This window comes from Sardina pilchardus, chromosome 19 (genome assembly GCF_963854185.1).
Source record: "Sardina pilchardus chromosome 19, fSarPil1.1, whole genome shotgun sequence".
In the NCBI taxonomy this organism is placed as follows: domain Eukaryota; kingdom Metazoa; phylum Chordata; class Actinopteri; order Clupeiformes; family Clupeidae; genus Sardina; species Sardina pilchardus.
The window spans coordinates 23,576,726-23,598,971 of record NC_085012.1 but is presented as its reverse complement, the minus strand read 5'-3'; the positions used below and the strand labels follow the sequence as shown (position 1 = coordinate 23,598,971).

The window sequence follows — 22,246 nt, the reverse complement described above, 5'->3', positions numbered from 1 at the left end:
GATGTCCAACACCCCACACCCCGCACTGGCCCGTCCTGGCCTCTGGTCCAGACAGATCTCTGGCCCAGCCGACACCCCCCCTGGTATGTCCTGGGACAGCCCCCCACCACAGGGGGATCGACGCAGGGCCGCGTCCCAGCCGGGAGCACTCGAGGCTGGGCAGCAGACGGGGGTGCGGCTGGGCCCTGGTTCTGGAGGTTGGCTCAGGAGGTGGAGGTCTGTATGCTGGAGAGAGGGCTGGCTGGCTCGCTTGCTGGCTGGCTGCCTGGTTGGGGATTCTGTCCGAAGGGGGAGAGGGTTGTGCCACGGGGCATCATAGGGACATCTGCCATCGCTGAGGTCAACAGTATTTCTGCGTGAAAGAGACAGACAAACACACACAAAGAGCACAGCGATCAGATCTTTACTAATAGGACACTTTTCTGGTCATCAAAATGGGTCAGTATAAGGACTGGCCTGTAAGGTGTCTACGAGAATTGAGGAGTTGGAATGTCTTTAGATTAGATTGTTAGAATCATAGTATCACTTGTGGGAATCCAAATGACTCCTCAGTGTAGCAGCTAAACAAAGGGGCAATTCTTTTGATGCATTGTGTTCATCTTTGTACCTGTACTCTGCACAACAAAAAAGTTTAATCTAATCTAATATAATCCAATCTAATTCTAATTTCACTTCCATATGAATCTAACACATTGCAATCCCACAAAAGATTGAAAACAGCTGATTTGGAGATAATATTTGGTCTTTGGTTGAAGTTTTCTTCAAGTATCTTTTTCATGTTACTCATTACAGAAAAACCACACTCTCGCCGCAATCAAAAGTGCGAAGGACTGGACAAGTCCACCATGCCATGAAATGTGTGTATGTGAACACAAGCTTCTGTTTTACCAAGCACGGAGGGGTCAGCCCTGTGGAGGGGTCAGCCCTGTGGGATAACTCAAGCGCTCCGAGCTCATCACGAGTAATACATCTCCCAAAGTCCTAAAACTGCACTAATGGCTCAACGCACTGCTAAATTATTAAGGGCCACTAGTTACTACAGGACTGCAGAGGGATAAATCACCAGACTGGGGTCCAGCCGATGAGCTGGGAGGAGGACTCTGTGTGTGTGTGTGTGTGTGTTTGAGTGTGTGTGTGTGTGTGTGTGTGTGTGGGGGGGGGGGGGGGGGGGGGTCTGTGGCCACACAGTGACCGTGGAGGAGTGCTTGCGATCAGACCTGCTGCACCTTGGTTAAATATTCATACTACTTTATGAGGCTTAAAAGCCTGGCAGGCAACAGTGAGGCATGCACAGGCCTTACTCTTACTAGACCAACTTCAGAGAGAGAGAGAGAGAGAGAGAGAGAGAGAGAGAGAGAGACATATCATAGATAAAACTCATGGTGAAACAGATCTATAGATGCAAAAACATTAATGTAATGGGATGCATAGGGAACATACCATTATGTGTCATAGCTAAAGTGGGCTGTAAAGAGTGCATAGGAGTGTCTGCATGAGTAAGACGGTTCTTCTGACTAAGACACTTTGTTTGTGTGTGTGTGTGTGTGTGTTCACGTATGTGTGTGTGTGTGTGTGTGTGTGTGTGTGTGTGTGTGTGTGTGTGTGTGTGTGTGTGTGTGTGTGTGTGTGTGTGTGTGTGTGTTTGAGATGGGACCGAGATGTGTGTCTAAGACATCAGAAGTCTGCCCTTTAAAATACTGCCCTCCACGCGTACAAATCGCTCTGGTTTTGGTGCTAAGTGCACAGTGCTAATTACATCACCACTCCTCACTACTGCCCCCCGCCCCCCTCCCCCATTTGAACTAAAACAGAAGCTAATTGGGGTTAATTATTAATGAGGGTTCAGAAGGGGCAAAATGGCCTTGATCAAGTGTGGCGCGGACACTTTAAAGCCTTTTGGGCAGGTATGCCTCTCATAATGAGTTAAGCACAGAGATGTGGGCCATAAATATGAGCAGACACAAACACACTTAAGGGGGGGTCCTGGGCGTGACATTAGTCAGGGCGCAGAGGGGTCATGTGTGTTTGGGGCGAGACGAAAGAGTGGGGCATCTGTTATAGCTAGGGTCATCTGTCAGGAGGGAGAGGGAGGGAGAGAGAGGTATCAAAAAAAGAGAAAGAGAGAGAACAAGAGAACGAGAGAAAGAGAGAGAAAGGGAGAGAGATCCATCTCTTCTGGTGATTTCCTATTTTGAGAATGTGTGTAAACAAGTACATTTAAATGTTTGAGTGATGAAAATGTTTGTGTGTGTGTGTGTGTGTGTGTGTGTGTGTGTGTGTCTGCCTGTGTATTTCAACCTTGTGTACACATAAGTTCTATGACTGTACCTCCCTATGAGTGGAATGTTTTCTATGTTTATGCTCTGCAGTGTATTTATTTCATGCTTTGTCAACACTCTCTCCAAGTAAATGATCATGCCAATAAAGCTCATTGGATTGAACTGAGAAAAGTGTGTGTTTAAGTGTGTTTAAGTTTTCAAGCATGTGAGTATTAGAATGTATATTATTGTGTGTGTGAAGATCTCATCTGTTCGGAGGCCATGGACGTGACATGTATTTGGCTGTGTGTGTGTGTGTGTGTGTGTGTGTGTGTGTGTGTGTGTGTGTGTGTGTGTGTGTGTGTGTGCGTGTCTCACCTGTTCGGAGGCCATGGACGTGACGTTCATCTGGCTGCTCATCTGGCCCATGCTGCTCATGCTGCTGGCGTTGGTTGCCATAGAGACGTTGAGGTTCATGCCGTTACCGTTGTACATGTTGCCGTTGGACTGCTGACCAAACTGCGGCGGAGACTGCTGGGGGAACATGCTGAGAGAGAGAGAGAGAGAGAGAGAGAGAGAGAGAGAGAGAGAGAGAGAGAGAGAGAGAGAGAGAGAGAGAGAGAGAGAGAGAGCGAGAGAGAGAGAGAGAGAGAGAGAGAGAGAGAGGGGGGAGAGAGAGAAGAGGAGAATTTAAATAACGGAACATTTGTTATCTGAACCCTGAACACAAGGCACAAGGAATTAACACCTCAGGTGTTTATTGAAGTATATTTTTGTGTTGAAGTATTTTTCCTTCAACTGTTTACTCTCTAGATAAGATAATGTGTCTTTAGTGTGTGTGTGTGTGTGTCTGTGTGTGTGTGTGTGTGTGTGTGTGTGTGAGATATAACTCTCAACCTGAAGAGTCTTAACACATTGCCACTGAGGTGCGAGGTCGTGGACATCTCAGTTGACATGAATTAGCCTACTGTTGTGGCAACAATGACAGACACTTAACAAATGTCTACATTTTGACCAAAAAAAACCCCATAAAGATATGAAATGTACATATCTGCTCTGTAAACAACTGTGCAAGACATTCACAGGTAGGACATCAGGCTACCATTTAATTTGTGTTATCTTTATAGGTTGCAGATAGACTCAGTTGAAGGTGCATTCTTTAGTGTTAACAGAAGCTTTATGTTCCTCCTAATTTTGGATTTAAAACACCAGAGTGCATTAGGCTACTTGTTTCATTTTGTTTCAAATAGTTCTTTTAGGATAAAAGTTATTTTAGCTTTTTTCTGAGCCAATCATTATTGCCTTTTCCCACATGTGTTTATGGTCTTGGCAATATTACTAACTACCAACTGAGCAGAAGCATGTCTTTATATTTATTCATATCACATTCTTACAACATCAGCACAACGCCAACACGGTAGGCACTGACTAACACACACAAGTTTAACTTGTGAGGAAATAACTGATGTGACTTAAGTCTTTCCAAATAAGGATACATCCACCAGTACAGTATAGCAAGGTCTTTGCACTATTTGCGTTTTTTCCATTACTGCCAAATCATGATGGTGATGTACAGTGTTTTGGACTCATTTGACTACAATGCACAACAAAACATCTCTATTTTTACATACAGGAATGGCTAAGGAGTGACAACATGCAGAAGCACGGCTATCCTCCGCGTAGGATGGGAGAACTTCCACCCTTCCATCTCTCTGATGCATATTCAAATGTAGCCCTCCTCTCCATGCAGGCTTTTCAAAACTGATGGCGTGTGCAACTTATGTGTATGTGGTGTTATGCCATAAGACTTAGCTACTCAGCCAGCCATTGACAACAGTTCTACAATGGGTATACTCGAGACAGTTCTGGCTATTTAACTGGAATTACCAAATTGAGGGAACTTAATGTTAATCTTAACCTCGGAGATAACTATCAGTCCAAACGTGGTTTAGCCGTTTATTGATGTTTGTTAAAAGATCTAATCTTTTTTAACCTCACACCGGTCCACCTCCATTAGATTGCATGCAGTGGAAACAAACTTTTTCCCCCACGGGGGTGTTTCAGCCATGGTAACCACGGTAACTGGGGGCGGTAACCACGATTATGACGAGATGCCGTCTGTATGTGTATAGCATCCATCCATTTAGAACTAGTAACCGCAGTTTGAGAAATTAGTTGAAATGTGTCTGGGAAAAGCAGTTCTACAAACAATACAGTTCTAGCGATTAAAACATTTAAATTAGCACCGGAAACTAACACAACGGAAGTGGCAACAGTGGAATAAGCGGGATATTCAAAGTTAATGCACTTTTCTAGACGGAACGTCCCTCCGCTTCGCGTCGGACTGTATCACTGTCTAGAACGTGCATTAACTTTGAATAACCGCGTGTCATCCATTATCCCTTACATCAGGGGTGTCAAACTCATTTTCACCGAGGGCCACATCAGCCCAATGGTTGCCCTCAAAGGGCCAGATGTAACTTCTAAGATTTGTAGCACCAGCCACAAAATCTTTAGCATCGGTAAAACTTCTAAAATCGAGAAGAGCAAAAGGTATCAGCATGCCATGACATGTTCTTTTGTATTATTATTATGTTTTGTAAAAACAAAACACCACAGTCAGTTCCATACAGTTTGACTTTTCAATGAGGGTCACTGGTCAGTCAGGAAGAGATCATGCCATGGATTCTTTTTTTTTTTCATATTTCTGAGTTTTTAGATTCGAGTATATTCAACTTTACTGTCATTGCACAAGTGAAATACCAGTAACGAAATGCAGTTTTACATCTAGCAAGTGATGCAAACGAGTAGGCTACTGTAACTGTCATGTCAAAAAGTGCATCCATATGAAATGCGTCACTAGCCTACACCGTTCCATACACATACAGTAGAAGCGAACGGTCCCGGTGGACTTTTTCTTTGAAGTTTTAAAGTTGAAAGGTGTTGTGTGGATTCTATGTTGTTCGTTTTAAACTGAAATGAAAATGCAAAGCAAGGGTGATTACTACAAACTTCTAGCATACCTCTGCTTGCCTGATATGAATGCACCTCTTCTCGGTCAGAATAGGCTTATTTTCGCTTTTGGCCAAATAATCACTTGCTCGATTAGCAAGGATTTGGAGCTGGATTTTTTGGATAATAGGACTACACACAATTATACATGCCTTTTAAACGTAGACGTAAACGTATCACGTAGTTTACAACTACTACATCGATTCCCCTCTCAAAGAAGCACACGCACTTCAAACAATCATGCGTTTCACAGGCAGGCTAAACCGAGCACGTAATTTAGGCGCTCTGTTCGCTAAAATAGTTTAGAGTACTGGTCTATTGTGTTTTCACACGTACACGTTGCTATCACATCTGATGTAGCCAGTTGCACTGATCATCATAGAGGAAGGTGGTTGATGTTGCCTCCCTGTCAGTCTCACATGCGTGCATTGTATTGCAGTGTATTGCCTATACGCAAAAACTGTATCGGACCTTTTAAGCTCTCGCGGGCCACATACTGTATCAGACCCTTAAAGCTCTCGCGGGCCATATGAAATGACGTGGCGGGCCGCATCTGGCCCGCGGGCCTTGAGTTTGACACCTGTGCCTTACATAAACAATGGGTCCTGTCTAGCATGATTGGATTGGATGTGGATATGACGTGAGATTCTGTGGTAATGTTCGTCTGTGTGCCCAGCTGGGTGGATGCCCGGTCCCTTACTTGTTGCCCGGCATGTTGCCCTGTGGCCAGCCGTTCATGTCGGGCGAGGACTGGAAGCTGGCGTTGCCCTGGGGCTGTTGCATCATGGGACTCTGAGCGTGGCCCATGCGGGGCGACATGAGGGGGCTCTGGGGGGTGGTGGCTCCTCCGAAACCACCATCAGGCTGCTGACTCATACCTGCACACACACACACACACACACACACACACACACACACACTCTGTGAGATAGCTGAGAAAGCTAAACAAACCAGGAGACACAGAAGCGTATGGGACGTGAATAAGCTACTAGACCAACTAAACAGACACACGTGAAGTGTTAGTTATGTACACACACAACTAATACAAACTCTCTGTTGTGAGAGGAGTAGGTTAACAAGTACACCACAAACGTTCCCACTTTTTTAGTTATGACACATACAAAGCTCTGGATTAACAAACCTACACGGTGATTATGATCACAAGATGAGCATGCTAATGTGAGAAGAGATTTATTCTGCACTATCACTCACCATGGACACTACTCTAATTAGTGGCTAAAGAGGATGGGTAATCACACAAGATTTTAATGGCAGCAGTTAAGCTTGTAGTCCTTAAAACTTCATTTGGTTTTGCCCATAGAGGCCCACAGCACATGGAAATTCCTCTGACTGACATCCTTATCCTTAAAAGGGAAGTCCGGTGTTAAATGGGCTTTAGATACTATATTGCCAAAAGTATTCGCTCACTTGCCTTGACTCATATATGAACTTCAGTCACATCCCAACCTTAATCCATAGGGTTTAATATGACGTCGGTCCACCGAATACTTTTAGCAATATAGTGTATGACCATAAGCTACAGTCATGGACAAGAGCTGATGCTATTCAGACCCAAAGCATTCCGAACTTGGCCAGTTCTAATCCATGTTATTTTCCCATGCACAACATAACTCCCTTCTTGAATGCTCACGTGCACAGTCCTCCTTCCATCAACAACGAGATTTGCGTTTGTTGATAGACTTATTAAATTAAAATTTAATTCAATTAAATTAAAAATGGTGTTGTCCGGAAATCAAGCGAAAAAGTTACTCCAGGTAGTATTTGTATAAACGGTCTTCTAAATAAACATTCAGCACACATACAATGCCTCGTTTGAAATGTTAAGAAAAGCGATTTACAACAGCGCTGTGGAAGAAGCGGTAAAAACTGGCTGAGTTCGGAATGCTTCGGGTCTGGATAGGGTCACCCCTCGTTCATGACTCTAGCTTATGGTCACACGTAGCATATCGAAAACCCATTTAACACTGGATTTCCCCTTTAAGAACCAGTTAGAGGGGGGCGTTGGCGGGTAGGGTACTGTTGACCCAGATAGGAGCAGCCTCTGGAGGGGAGGATTCAGGTCCACTTGGGGCTCCAGATCCACTCCAGAGAGACAGCTCCCATCAAGGGCGAAGGATGCGGGGGGGGGGGGTGTTACTGGCAGATGTTAGCAGTCAGTCATCTCAATCATCTACCCATGCAGGTTAGAAGGAGGGGTGCAGGATAAGGTAGGGTTAAAGGTTAGGGGGGGGGGGGGGGGGTGTGTGTGTGTGTGTGTGTGTGTGTGTGTGTGTGTCTATGTATGTATGCATAAGTGTGTATGTATCTATGCATGTGTGAGTGTGAATGTGAGAGTGTGTGTGTGTGGATATGTGTGTGAGGTGATGGGGGGGGGGGGGGATGGGTTCTTGGTCGGGTCTGGGTCACCATAAGATCAGGGGGTGTTGGGGTTCAGGATCAAAATCAGCTCCACATCCACTGAGCAGCACCGGCAGGCGGCCAGATTAGTGGCGGCAGTGAGAACACACACGCGACACACACAGATGAGCACAGATGAGACAGCCGCGCCACAGCGCTCACCAGCAGCTCAGACCTCCCCCAGCGTTCAACGACTGGACAACACCTCTGATCAATCACCAAGATCTTGTCCAAATTTAATCAAGTCACTGACTTGACTGAAACGTCTTAAATAGGACTGGTCTTAGTAATAGACATTGGCCCTAACCTCACATCTCCAAATAGCTGTAGCCAACTGTACAATTTTGAATAAAGACATCAACTTGCATTAATGCAAATATTTCTACGGTGCACCTGTACTTTAATAGCTTCTATTCTTCTGCATACTTCTACTGCCCCCTAGTGGGCAATGTGAAGCTGAGTGAACAACATGTTTAAACAGTATAATGTCCACTTAGAGAGCACTCCTACTCCCAAAATAAAATAGGCTCTCTCTCTTTCTACATACAAACATGCATACACACACACACACACACACGTGATTATTTAAAAGTACTTTACATTTTTCAACTTCCTTAAATTAATGGATTTGGAGATACAACATACATATATGCACACACACACACACACACACACACACACACACACAATACTACACTACAATCTATGACCTCATACGTGACTGAACTGACTATAGTAAGTGAACTACTACAATGCAATGTAGCATGGGTAGTCTGACTGCTGTTGTGAGAAAGCACACAGTTAGGCTCAAACTGTAGACGAAGAGAGCTGGGGGAGTTGGTAGTTGAGGTGTTTGCCATAGGATAGAGAGAATGAGAGAGAGATACATAGAGAGAGATAGATAGATAAAGAGAATTAGTGTTAGGAAAAAATGAAGAGCGAGTCAGAAGAAGCCTGAAAGATGAGCTAAAAAGAGTGAGAGATAATGAAATGATAGATATACAGCAAAGGATGGATGATAGATAGATAGATAGAAAGATTGATAGATAGAGAGAGAGAGAATGAAAAACAAATGGTGAAGGAGAGAGAGAGAGAGATAGAAAGAAAGACAGATGAAAGACAGGGAGAAAGAGAGAGAGATAACGACAGATGAGAGACAGAGAGAGAGAGTCAAAGAGACAGAGAGAGAGACAGAGAGAGAGGGAGAGAGAGAGAGAGGGCAGGCAGTACCTGAGCTGGGAAACTGAAAGGCACTGTGCTGCATTTGGGGGCTCATAACGCCCCCAAACTGTCCGCCCATGTTTCCCATCATTCCCTGGTTAGCCAGACCCATCTGGGAGCCATGCAAGGAGCTGTGGGCGAGGAGCTGGGGGGCCGGCGGAGGGGGGGGGAGGTTGGGGGAGACCGGGGAGAAGGGGCTGGTGCACGTGGGCGGGGACGCCAGGCCGGTACCGTAGCTGGGCGGGTAGGGGAACTGTTGGGGGCTGGCCTGGGGCATCCGCGCGTTGCCCAGGGCCCCGGGCAGGCCGGCGGCGGCGGCGGCGGCAGCGGCCATGTTGGGGGGCAGGTTGAGGCCCTGGGCTCTCATGGCTAGACGCTGCTGCTGCTGCTGCTGTTGTTGCTGCTGCTGCTGCTGCTGCTGTTGGGCCTGCTGCTGCTGCTGCTGCTGCTGCACTTGCTGTTGCCGTTGGCGCAGGTGGTTGCTCAGCATCTCGCGCTGCCGCTGGGCCAGCATCTGAGCGTTGATGGTCCCCTGTGGTGGACACACACACACACACACACACACACACACACACACAGAAGACGGGAGGAGCACAGACACAGGAAAGGATGCACACACACAGACACACAGACAGAAACATATAGTAAATTTAACTTCAAAGAACTAATAGAAATAACAGATTGTACTCATCGTTTGATTAGTTCTACAGTCCAGTCTAAATCACCAAATGCCTTAATTTTCCCCCCACGTCGTATCCGCTCCATAGTATAGCATTCCTTTGTTTTTCTTCATGCGTGTGTTGGCCCATCATACTAGTACAGTATGCACTGATCTTAAATCTCTACTTTCCCCTGAGTACCTGAAAAGTTCTGACAGACTGGTGATGTATTGTCTAAATGCACGCAGCTATGCTGGCAGATGAGTCTCTATTAATCTCTGATAATTGCTTTCATGAGGGGACTTGACATGAAATATGCTTTCATGACTTAAAACGGCCTCGACTGACTGCACACATGGATAAAGCTGAACGCTGGAGATGTTTGGGTCTCTGTTTGGTTAAAATAGTGTGTTTTTTTTTTATTTTTTTTTTAATTAAAAACATTTAACAAACCACTGATGTGCATCGACTCCCTAAGTTATTAGCAACTCTATGACATCGATTGATGCATGAAAACTTTGTGAGCCACAGACCATGACTGAAGGAACTTCAAACATCATTTGACCAAAAACATCCTGTTGAAATGTGGAAATACCAGAGCGAGCTTCTGATCCAGTGGCAACACACGGTTTGCATTAGCACATTATAAAACAGACACCCAGAAATGTGTTTGAGGTGTTTGAGGGGGTATCATGGCTTTGTTAGGGTAAGAAAACATATTTGTTTTCTGACACCTGCACGGTCTGATGCAGGTGTCTTTACAAAGAGACATCAAGGAGTGTCAACAACCGCAGACAACGTTTTACAGAAAACTGAGAAAGAAATAAATAAATCAGTGTGTGGGTTGTGTACCTCTTACGGAAAAACTCTCAGCGTCAAGTCAACTGACAAAGCGATGTGAAATGAATTGTGACTTTGTCGCTTGACTATTTCAGGATTAAGTCTCATCAGCCAATCAATCAATCAGTCAGTCAGACAAACAATCAACCAGTCACCCAATGGAATGGTTGTCTCTGGAGCCCATGGCATGGAGTGTGAGGTGCCACTAACCTGATTGGGTACATTGGGTCTGAGAGGTAGGTTCATGTTCGACACTCCCGCCATTTGGCTCAGCACTGGCTGCCGATTCTGAAGTGGAAAAAAAACATGAGAAACAAAGTTTTAATAGTGAATTGAACAGAGCATATGCTTTTCTTAGACAAGGTCATACCTTTGAATTGAGGGAATGAAATAACCTACAAAGCCTAATAACATCAATCAAAAAGATATTTGATTTTTCAGCCATTCATAAAATTGTGTAATCTTCTGACAGGGGGTAATGGGGACAGCTGTCCTTAATAAGGTCAACGCGCGCTTCTCTGAGCGGCCAGCAGGTGGCAGCACTGTCGGTGCGCAGCCACGCGTGTGCACTGTGTTTGTGCTCCCTCTCGGCAGCCCCAGCTTCTCCCACTGAACTTTGAAATGTACCAGCTGCCTCTGTGACACGTCTGTCCGTTTTACAATGTCAGGACGACCCCGACGCCGCCGCGTGGCATCGATCGGCGTTAAAGGCACAAAACGCACGGCATAGCGGCGTGCTTTTCACAGGTCGCACTTGGGGGGAGAGGAGCGGGCCGCCATCTTGGAACTAGAGGGGCCCCGAGGCGAAGTGCGGCGCCCGATGTCATAATCTAAGCCATGGGTGGGAACGCTGGAGGATCAGCTGTGAGGAGTGTGAACAGGCCGCGGTGTAGAGTGGGGGAGGAGAGGGAGCGGTGCTGGTGTGGACGAGAGAGTGAGAGAGAGGGAGGGAGAGGGAGAGGGAGAGGGAGAGAGAGAGAGAGAGAGAGAGAGAGAGAGAGAGAGAGAGAAGGAGAGAGAGAGAGCAAGAGAGAAGGAGAGAGAGAGAGAGAGAGAGAGAGAGAGAGAGAGAAGGAGAGAGAGAGAGAGCAAGAGAGAAGGAGAGAGAGAGAGAGAGAGAGCGAGAGAGAGAGAGAGAGACTGCGGGGTCGGCCGCTGCACAGCAGCAGCACAGGCTCAGCCGTGGGATTTTACGCAGAGCCAGACCCCCCGGAGGCAGAGAAAATAAAACAATATTTATCAAAGTACCAAGGCCTCAGAGAGAGAGAGAGAGAGAGAGAGAGAGAGAAGGAGAGAGAGAGAGAGTGTGTGTGTGTTAAAGATATGGGGGGGCATGGGGCAAGTTTCAGGTTTCACATTCTCATGTTATCAAGGTAATAAAGATTTCTCTTTTCTCTTTCCCTTTCCAAAACACATGAAGCAACAGCTTCACTTGTGCTTGGTGGGCAGTCAGCTTTTCAGTTTTATTATCAGCACCTACAAACTGCTGGATTATGAATTGCGACACCTTAAAAATGTTTTCAGGATTCAGGAGAGATTGCTGGGGCCTTCTGAGTAACCATAGGACAACTTAGGACAAGGTTCATAACAAAAGCTTTCATGAATGTGTGTGTGTGTGTGTGTGTGTGTGTCCTCTCTGGCTTGGGCATATCTTGGCATGTGTGTATGCAAGCATGTGAGCTCATATCTCTATAGTGTATGTTCATGAATATTTGCATGAATGTAAGTGTAAGTATGCATACCGTATATGTCTATCTAAGTGTGTGTGTGTGTGTGTGCGCGCACCCATCTGCAACTGGGTGGAAGTGCAGTTGAAGGCACAGTGTGTTGGGCTGTCTGTGTGTGTGTGTGTACACCTGCTGGGCCTGTAGTTGCTGCTGCAGCTGCAGGCAGATCGTGTTAGGCGCTGTGTGAGTATGTGTGAGTGTGTGTGTGTGTGTGTGTGTGTGTGTGTACTTGCTGGGCCTGTAACTGGTGCTGCAGCTGCAGGCGGAGCGTGTTGGGCTGTGTATGCACATGTGTGTGTGTGTGTGTGTGCGCGCATGTGTGTGTGTGTACCTGCTGGGCCTGTAGCCGGTGCTGCAGCTGGAGCGTGTTGGGCTGCATGTGTGTGTGTGTGCGTGTGCGTGCGTGTACCTGCTGGGCCTGTAGCCGGTGCTGCAGCTGCAGGCGGAGCGAGTTGGGCTGCGTGTGCGCGTGTGTGCGTGCGTGTGTGTGTGCGCGTGTGTGTGTGTGTGTGTGTGTGTGTGTGTGTGTGTGTGTGTGTGTGTGTGTGTGTGTGTGTGTGTGTGTGTGTGTGTGTGTGTGTGTGTGTGTACCTGCTGGGCCTGTAGCCGGTGCTGCAGCTGCAGGCGCAGCGTGTTGGGCTGGCTGGGCACGCCGCCGGGCGGTCGCAGGGCCGGCCGCTGCATGCGGAGCTGGATGGGGTAGGCGGGCCGCTGGCCCATCTGCACCGGCATGCCGTGGAAGCCGGCGGCGGCGGGGTCCTGCAGCGGCCCGTAGCCGGCCTGGGCCATGTGGCCCGGCGGAGGCCCGTACTGCTGCGGCGGGTAGACCGGCAGCTTCTGGTCCAGCAGCAGACTGGGGTCCTGACCGGGGAACTGCTCCTGCTCCAGAGGCTGACTCTGATGGACGGGAAAACACACACACACACACACACATGTTAAAGTCACACAGAAGCACCATGAAAAACACACGCACACACACACACACACATTATAATGTGCATGTATGAACAGACATTAAAGCATGGAAACATAGAAACAAGCATGCAAACAGACATAACTTTGTACACAAAAAGGTGCACACAGGCATGCATACATATGTAAGAGTGCGCGCACACACAGACATACACACACACAAACACACACACATACACGGTATGTTACTGCAACCAGAAAGCCTGAGGCACATTCTGTACCTTGTGTGTACATACACCATGGCCGTGTAATTAATACCAGCATGGTTCTCCCTCTATTCCCTCCACTCAGCCTCCCTCTAAACCTCGCAAAAACAGCCATGTTACGGAACAACCCTCAAGACACACACACACACACACACAGTGTTATTGCTACAGTACAGTCTGGCTGAGTGTGCGACAGACTTAAGATAATTATTTAAAAGATTTAAAAGATATACATCAAGACGAAGAAGAAGAACAAAAAAGCTATTTTATGTGTTTTCTTGGTCAAAAAAGAAACCGTAAGAAATCAAAATCTGTCATGGGTATGAGTAATTATAGGCTTAACTCTGTGTGTCCACGTGTGTGTGTGTGTGTGTCTCTCTCTTTCTCTCCCTCTCCCTCTCTCTGTACGTGTCTCTCTCTGTGTGTATGTGTGTGTGTGTGTGTGTGTGTGTTGCAGCGCTGCCCTGTGCTGTAGTGAGGCACTAGCCCAGTAGCGTGGTCGGTGGGGCTGTAGTGGCGGCGTTAGCGGTAGCGACAGCAGCAGTAGCGTTAGCGGTAGCGGTAGCGGTAGCTCCGCTCGTGTGTTGTGCTAGCGCTAGTGTGCCTGTGCTGGCCACCGCCCCAGGGCTCCTGCTCAGCAGGCGCCGTTATGAGCCGTTATGCAAGTCATTACGTAACGCCGCTCCACCAGACCCTCACACTCAGCGCAAAACACACACACACACACACAGACACACACACACACACACACACACACAGACACACACAGACACACACAGACACACACAGACACACACACACACACACACACACAAACACACAGACACACACAGCGCGCATGTGCATGCACACACATACACACACAATCACACACCCACAGGTGGCAGAGAGTTAGGGGGTGGGGTAGACAAACAGAGAGAGAGAAAGAGAGAGAGGGAAAGAAGAGCAAGAAAGAGAGAGAGATCAGCCTTGTCAAAGAGAGAGGAGGAGAGGAGGAGAGCCGAGAAAGACCGAGAAAAAGAGAGGAGGGAAGAGAAAGACGGAGAGAGAAAGAGGGGGAGGTAGAAGGAGTAAGACACAACACAGTAGTGGTCAGCCCTTCCCACAGAGAAAGTCTGAGAAAGAGAGACAGAGCGAGAGAGAGAGAGAGAGAGAGAGAGAGAGGAGAACGAGGGATCGCAGCGATCAGCAGGCCAGAGAGAGAGGCTCGACAGATCAAGAAGTGAGAGCGAAACCGTGCCGACAGAAGCGGCAAAAAAGAGGGAGGAAGGATGGACAGAGACAGACAAGCCGGAGACAGACGCGGAGGCGAGGAGAGAAGGAGAACGGAGGGAGGAGAGGAACAGACACACACACACACACACACACACACTGATTGTGTCCGTCCGTGTGTATGAGGGGGAAAGACAACGACTCGTACAAGGGGACACATTAGCGGTCATTTACGTGCACGCCGTGCATCGTTTTCACATGCACACAGACTGCTTTGTCAGTGGTGTTGTGCAGCTACGCCAATAAAGCTTGTTTGAAATGTTAATTTGGCCATCACAGTTTAATCATGAGAGAGAGAGAGAGAGAGAGAGAGAGAGAGAGGGATGGAGGGAGGGAGGGAGGGAGAGAATGCGCAATGCTTCGGTGTTAAAAAAAAAAATGTTGTCATGCCAATGAAGCACTTTCAAATATTGCTGAACTGAATGCAGAGTGAGAACAGAAACTTAAGGAGAGAGAGACAGGAAGATAGGAAGAATGGGGGCGGAGTTTGTGTGTGTGTGTGTGTGTGTGTGTGTTGGTAGTGACATACAGGAGAAAAAAAAAGAGGACAAACAGGCGGAGTGAGAATCAGAGAGAAAAAGAAAAGCAGATGATAGGAGACTAGTAGGGAATCGAAGGTGAAAAAGAGAAGGTTTGAGGGGTAAAGAGCTAGAAAGACAGAAGAAAAGAGAGAGAGAGAAAGAAAAAGAGAAAGACCAATTATGTGATTAGTGTCCACCTTCCAACCCAAATACTTTGCCAATACTGTACTGTACAAGGTTGTGGTGATGCTGATAGAGAAAGAAGAGAGGGAGATAAATAAAGAGAGAGATAGAGAGAAAGAGAGAGATAGAGAGAGAGAAAGAAAGAGAGAGAGAGATAGAGGAAGCAGGTGCAGACTGGGTGGATCCACTCACCTGTCCCACCAGCGCGGGGATGCCGAGGGCCTTGTCGATCTCGTCCAGGCAGTCGGCGTCCTTGAGCACGCTGTACAGCTGACTGAGCAGGGCCCCCTCGTCAGCAGGGCCGTCACTAGGGGGCGCACACAACACGTCCTCCTGGGGCCCGCCGTACACCGACCTACACACACACACACACACACACACACACACACACACACATATGTAGTTCTGCTGACTGGCATCAAGGTATTCATGGCTTTCAACCAATGGCAAGATGCACGAGAGGTGGGCATCTCTCTCTGAGGCTGGCGATGATGAGCCCTCTGTGTTGGTGCGCTAAGGTGTTCCAGCGGGCAGCTGCTCCACTCACCTGTTCTGGCTGGCGAAGGGCACCTGGTCTATGGGCAGCATGCTGTCCGGCCACGGGGCCGTCTGATTGGGTGGCACCTGCTGCTGGGAGAACTGGTGCGCCACCATGCCCATGTCCATGTTTGCTTGTCCTGCACAAACAAACAAACAAACAAACAAACGAACTGTTTACAAGAGTGCTCTGTAAACACACCTGCTGGTAATAATTGAGTGCTAACTACATACACAAGACTCTTAACTACTGTATGTCAGACAGGCAGAAGAGAAAGGGGGGAGAGAAGAAACAATGAGAGAGAGACTGACAGAGACAGATTGGTGGAAGAGAAGAGAAAAGACAGGCATGGTCTAAACTGATGGAGGAAAAGGGGAGAAGAGAGACGAGAGGAAGAGGAGGAGGTCTGTTTTTGAATGGAAAGGATAGAGAGAGGGAGGGATACAGGGGAGGAGTGTGGAGCAGACTAGAATAGATGGAAAATGGAGGAGAGGTCAGGAGGAGACCCAAAGGCCAGTCCAGAGTGGACCGAAGGGGGCAGGAGGGAGGAGCGTGAGGAGGGCTGGAGGGCCGAGGGGCCGAGAGAAGGAGAGACAGAGGTGGCATTACGAGCAGCGCGGAGCAGCTGGTGCGGAGCCTCACCCCCGGGCATCATCTGGGCCTGCTGCAGCATCTGCCTGGGCCCCGGCTGGCTGTTGGGCCGCATGGGCCCCCCGGGGCCCGCCGCGTTGGCCACCATGCGCCCGTGGAGCGCCCCCTGCTGGAGGCCCTGGGCCACGGAGGCCGGGGTGGGGGCCGAGCTGCTGACGGCGGGGCCGTGGGGGCCCCAGGGCTCCTGTTGCAGGCCGGCCCCACGGGGACTGTTGGCCCCCATCACTCCTGAGGTGGAGAAGAGGAAATACAATCATAATCTGACCACCGTAGAAAAACAGAACTATATAATATAACAAAATAAGCCTCAGGACAGTGTTTTTTGCAAGTTAAAAGAAACAAAACCATACCAACTGTGCCCGTGTATAGCTGAAGACATTTTGTAAAATCAATGTATATAATGCGGTTAATAGTTAATAGTAGCTAATAGCTAATAGTTGGGAAATTAAGGTAAATAAAAAAATACATACATAAGTATACATATATATTCTGAATATTTCCTCTGAATTTGGATCTATTTTCATGATGGATATAGAGGGTTTGAAAACTATGCTTAAGGCACTAAGTAAATGAAACCAATAATAGTACAACCAGAAAAGCCCGCTAAGAGTGTGTTTACATACAGACTAAAAATCTGATTATCAGGTTTTTGTAGGTATCTGGTAATTCAGGTGTTTTCATGTAAACGAAAAAAAAAGAAAAAAACGATATTCATTATAAGGTTTACAGCAGTTATCATTGATGAAAAATCCGTCTAACACATCTACAGTAGGTGTCAATATTCAGACTTCTTTACGACATGTACAGTATACACCTAAAACGGATCATTCCAGTTACCCGATCACCGCCAGTAATCGTTTTTCTAGTGTGCATGTAAACACACTCTATGGTGAAAGCACCCCCCCTCCCCCATCTTTACCCTGTCTGTGGTGTTTTTGCATGACTAATGGTGGATAGTCGAAAGTGCAATTGACAGCCTAAACACACCTGCAAAGCAGATAAACCCTTTTCCCTTCTATTAAGAGTTTAGTAGTTTCAATTATGATGTTAGAGAAACTGACTTAAGGCACAATGGACAACCTTCTTTTCAACCAAGAGGGAGGATCAAGACAAGACCTCTTAGTCATTGTAAGAAATTAAGAAATTCGTGTGAAAGTACTAGATTCCCCACACACACAGCCACACACTCTCACACAGAGTCTATGAATGACAGCCAGTTTCCTTCTCGAGGATGTGACTCATCAGTGCAGTCACACAATGCACAGCCACCACATCACAGCCACACGCACACACAGCCTCACGCAGACACAGCTACACACACACACACACACACTGATAGGTATGCACACACACAGGATATATGTATGAAGAAACACACACATACACTTACAAACATAAGACTTACAAGTGTATACATACAAGCAAGCACTTCTACACACAAGCACTGTCTCTCATTCTGTGTTGCTCGGTCACTCTCTCACTCACTCTCTCGCTCACACACACACAAACACACACACACACACGGAAACACAGGCAGGTACACACTCAGAATGAGAGCCTGCTCAAAAGGAGTGGTTAGCTCCACAATAACAAGACTAATGTCACCAATGGAAAACGTCTGCTATTCATATGATTTAACAGGAGGCTGAGAAAGCAGCGGTCCAGTCTCTGACCACGCGTGGACAGTGAGGCTGAGGGCCCTACGCGGTGAGGGGAACTTTAGCCGCCTCGGCACTTTTTCCGCATTCCAGCCGAGCTTCGCCCTCTGCCCAGGGGTGGTTTCTTTCACTAGCACGAAGCGTCCTCCCACAACAAAGTGCGGAGAGGAGAGCGCGACGAGCAGCACCTAAAGCCTCACCACTTCAATGGCATTCAATTTCTCTAGAACCTCTGCTGTCTTCAGGGGGTCTTGATCTACCAGACTGGACCCTGTATGTCAACGTGTTATTTCCAGAACACTTTCTGATTACTTTTTGGAACAACACCGATTGAGACACTTGTTCAATACACACTAACACTCATCCTCTTGGTTCACCTGAAAAGTGCACTTAATCCTGGGGGGCAGGGTTGATGCAGTTACCGCCATTTAATCTCCTACTGACCGTCTTTCCCATGGTCCCTTGTTGGTGCCTATTAGTGTCTCTCCTACTTGCAATCCCATTCTTACATCTATGAAGTGCACTCACCTTGTGGTAAAGACTCAAAGCGTACACTACAAAGGGTGTACACTACATCCAGGAGTTTTTTGCTTCTATGATACATTCACACTCCTCAGCCCCCTAAACGCTTGTCATCAATAACTATCAGAAAAGTACACGCACGAAAGATGCACGTCATGCCCGAGTGTGTGTGTGTGAGTGTGTGTGTGTGTGTGTGTCATGGGAGTGGGCTAGAGAGACTCACCTGGGTTGACCATGACCCTGTGGTTTGCCATCATGCCTTGCTGCTGCTGCTGCTGCTGCATCAGGCTGTATGGACTGCTGTTCCTCAGGAGGGGGAACTGGCCGGGGGAGGCCTTGGCGGCCATGTTCATGTCCAGAGACATGCTTCTGCCCGGGGGAGCTCTCCCTCCCTGACCCGGCCTGGGGCCACCAAAGTCTGCAGGGAGGACGGAGGGGACAGAAGATGAGATATCGTATACTGAAATACTTTATCAATGCAGAGGGAAATCTAAACTACACTCTCACTGTTATCCATTTTGTAGCAATAATAATGATTGAGAACTAGTATTTCATTATGTTTTGACTGAGAGGTAACAATGACTGATTTGATATGTGGAATATTCTTCATGTAGTGGGCTACAGTGCAATATATAACATGTTTAAGGGTTCAAATGAGGACAAAAACACAAGTTTGGTCCCGATGGTTTACATATAATACATTTAAAAACACAACATAATAATAGCTAACTTAAGTGAAAACTTTGATTTCCTGTCTCCTGCCTTGCCCTGCGTTAGCATCCAACCTTGTGTTTTTGGAGGCACTGGGACGATCACGCATGTGGTTTTGGTGTGTTGACAAACAAACAAACAAGCAAACAAACAACATCCACGAGGAGCACGAGCTGGATTAGGCCGTCAGCTCCACTCAGGCCCCTCGCAAAGCCGCTCTATTACCAGAGCATTATGTAACACACACACACACACACACACACACACAGAGAGACAGAGGGTGTGGCAGGGGAGATCTAATCTCATTTCTCTAGAGGTGTGTGTGGGCGTGCGTGCGTTTGTGTGTGTGTGTGTGGTGCAGGTTGAACACGTCTAAGTGTAAGTCTGTGTAAGAGTCTCATCCTCTAAATGTTTAGAGTGAACACATGTGGTTAACAGTCCTACATATAAGCGCTTTCATGCATGGAAGTGTGCATCTGTACTGTCTGTGTTACTGTATGGATGTGCCTGTGTGTGTGTGTGTGTGTGTGTGTGTGTGTGTGTGTGTGTGTGTGTGTGTACATCATTAACTCCTGTTTTTAGAACTCAGCTGCTACCTCCACTCTACACATACATACATACATAACATACATACGCACACACGCACACACACAAGTGCAGACAGACAAACACACGCAGACCTAACCCAAACACGCTGACAGACACACACACACACACACGCAGACCTAACACACACACACACACACACACACACACACACACACACACAGCTTGCCACTCACTGGCTTGTCCCATGGGGGGGAAGGCCTTGGGCTGCTGGTTGGGGCCCATGGCTGCGTTGGCGTCCTGGCTCATCTGCAGGATGTCGTTGATGATGGACTGCTTGTCCATGGTGGCCGGCACCGAGCCGGGCCGGTTCTCGCTGAACAGACCCGGCTGGCTGTTCTGCAGGTCGTCCAGGATGTCATCCAGCTCGCTCGACTGTGTACACACACACACACACACACACACACACAGAGAGAGAGAGAGAAAAAAAGACATAGATAAGCAACGTGATTCATCACTTCCTGAGAGCGTGACTCATGAGCATTTCATCGTGTCCTGCCGGAGCACTTTCTCTCTCTCTTGACCACAGGTGCCACGAGAGGTCAGAGCGTGAATCGGGAGGGAGGCGTGCGGTGGGCACTCAACACAGCTGCTGCTGTTGGTCAGAGGAGTCTGACCAGACCACACATCTCACTACTGTAGAAGGAAACACTGGACGACTCTGGACTCCAAAAGATGTCCAGTGTGGGGACTCTAGGGTGGGGGGGTGTGAGGAACTATGAAAACATTCAGCCGTCAGTTTTTAAAGGCATTGAAATGATCCATCCATGGACATCAATCTTCTTTGACCACCTGCTAAGACTTCAAGTAAATTCGATTCATTTTCGGAGCATCTAACCTCAGCCACTAAGTCATGTCACACTGTGCAATATTTGGAAGATCAGAACTGATCTTCTTCATCCACAATATGCCATACAAAGTCTTGCTCAGGCCGTGGTTCTTGCTAAACTGGATGCACTGTTAGATGGCCTAACTGCTTGTGTAGTGAGACCATTGCAGATGATTCAAAATGCAGCGGCATGTTTGGTCTTTAAACAGCCAAAGAAACTAATGCAACTCCTCTGTTAGTTATTCCTCTACTCCAGAACTATGACCTGCTCTCACCCACTGCTGTGTTGGCCTTCCATCAACCCCAAGAGGTCACAGTCAAGACCCTTTCCCATTTATTCCTTGTTGGTGGAATACCTGACCTCATGCTCTTCCTTCTACTGCTGGATCAAAAGGCACGTTTGTATGTCTGTTCACGTTTATGGTTACTGTTATGACAACTTGCTATTGCTATCATTCTTTCCTATGTATTTAGTCTTTTACTATAATCGGTATTTTGAATGTAGGCAATAGGTAGACTAGTTTTAATGCTAAATGTTTATTGCTATTGTACACTGTGTCTGCTAAGAGGCATTAGTATGTCCATAAGCAGCGATGGGAACTGAGGGTGCGTGTGTGAGTATGAGGAGAGGGAGAGGGAGAGGGAGCGCTGACACACTGCTGTATGTGGTGAGTCCGGGTATCTGGGGCAGGCACAACGTCATGTTAAAGCAGGTTATCCAAACGCTGGTACCCTTCGCCACACATCAGCTGCCCGCCTACACACACACACACACACACACGCACATGTGTACATACACAAATATACACACACACACACACACACACACACACACACACACACACACACAACTCCATGACTGGAACACATGCTAGAGGATCGGGCGTCTGTTTCATGCACAGCATGCATTTTTAACGGCGTGTGCTTATACTGCGTTCAGCCACTGGTGGTGTGCCTCCAAAATCCAAACACATGCGATCACACACACACACACACACACACACACACTTAACAAGCTGGGACGGGAAAACAGCAGGGGGTTTCTTGTTTGGTTTTTCCTGTTTATCTAATGGAGGAACAAAAAAATGCTTCGAGCCACTGATATTCCAGCAAAACCTCTTCTTCTGTGATCTTATGCTAAGGTTGAAAAAGACGGCCTCTAAAGAGATAACACATAAACACACACACACACACACACACACACACACACACACAATTGTGCATTTATCCAAAAAGAATCCGCAATTCAAGAAGTAAGGCGAGCAAACTGACTCCAGCGGCATCAAAACGCCACCAAACGGAGCTAAGCTAAACGGCTTTATAATGCACTGACGCTACCATAAGGCGAGCAAACATCTACTGCAGTGTGTATACACTCGACTGAGAGACAGGCGAGAAAGAGAGTGACTCGAGAAAAGGAGGGACTCGAGAAAGAGAGCGAC

General features: G+C 47.5%; 1 protein-coding gene across 5 annotated transcripts in view; it reads right to left on the bottom strand.

The window, feature by feature from the left end:
- ncoa2 (nuclear receptor coactivator 2) overlaps positions 1-22,246 on the bottom strand; it is a 102,553-nt gene that overhangs the window by 4,124 nt on the left and 76,183 nt on the right. For 2 of the 5 annotated variants that reach the window (XM_062521988.1, XM_062521987.1), the window contains exons 12-22: positions 20,152-20,350; positions 18,882-19,076; positions 16,437-16,706; positions 15,837-15,966; positions 15,482-15,644; positions 12,727-13,032; positions 10,619-10,696; positions 8,919-9,441; positions 5,971-6,148; positions 2,637-2,805; positions 1-352 (exon numbers count right to left, since the gene is read on the bottom strand). The exon at positions 1-352 is cut by the window's left edge and continues 4,124 nt beyond it. In XM_062521988.1, the coding sequence (XP_062377972.1) occupies positions 341-352; positions 2,637-2,805; positions 5,971-6,148; positions 8,919-9,441; positions 10,619-10,696; positions 12,727-13,032; positions 15,482-15,644; positions 15,837-15,966; positions 16,437-16,706; positions 18,882-19,076; positions 20,152-20,350 (2,223 nt within the window). In that variant the 3' untranslated portion in view covers positions 1-340. The remainder of the gene's footprint in view (positions 353-2,636; positions 2,806-5,970; positions 6,149-8,918; positions 9,442-10,618; positions 10,697-12,726; positions 13,033-15,481; positions 15,645-15,836; positions 15,967-16,436; positions 16,707-18,881; positions 19,077-20,151; positions 20,351-22,246) is intronic. The other 3 variants (XM_062521990.1, XM_062521989.1, XM_062521991.1) reach the window with 3 other exon arrangements.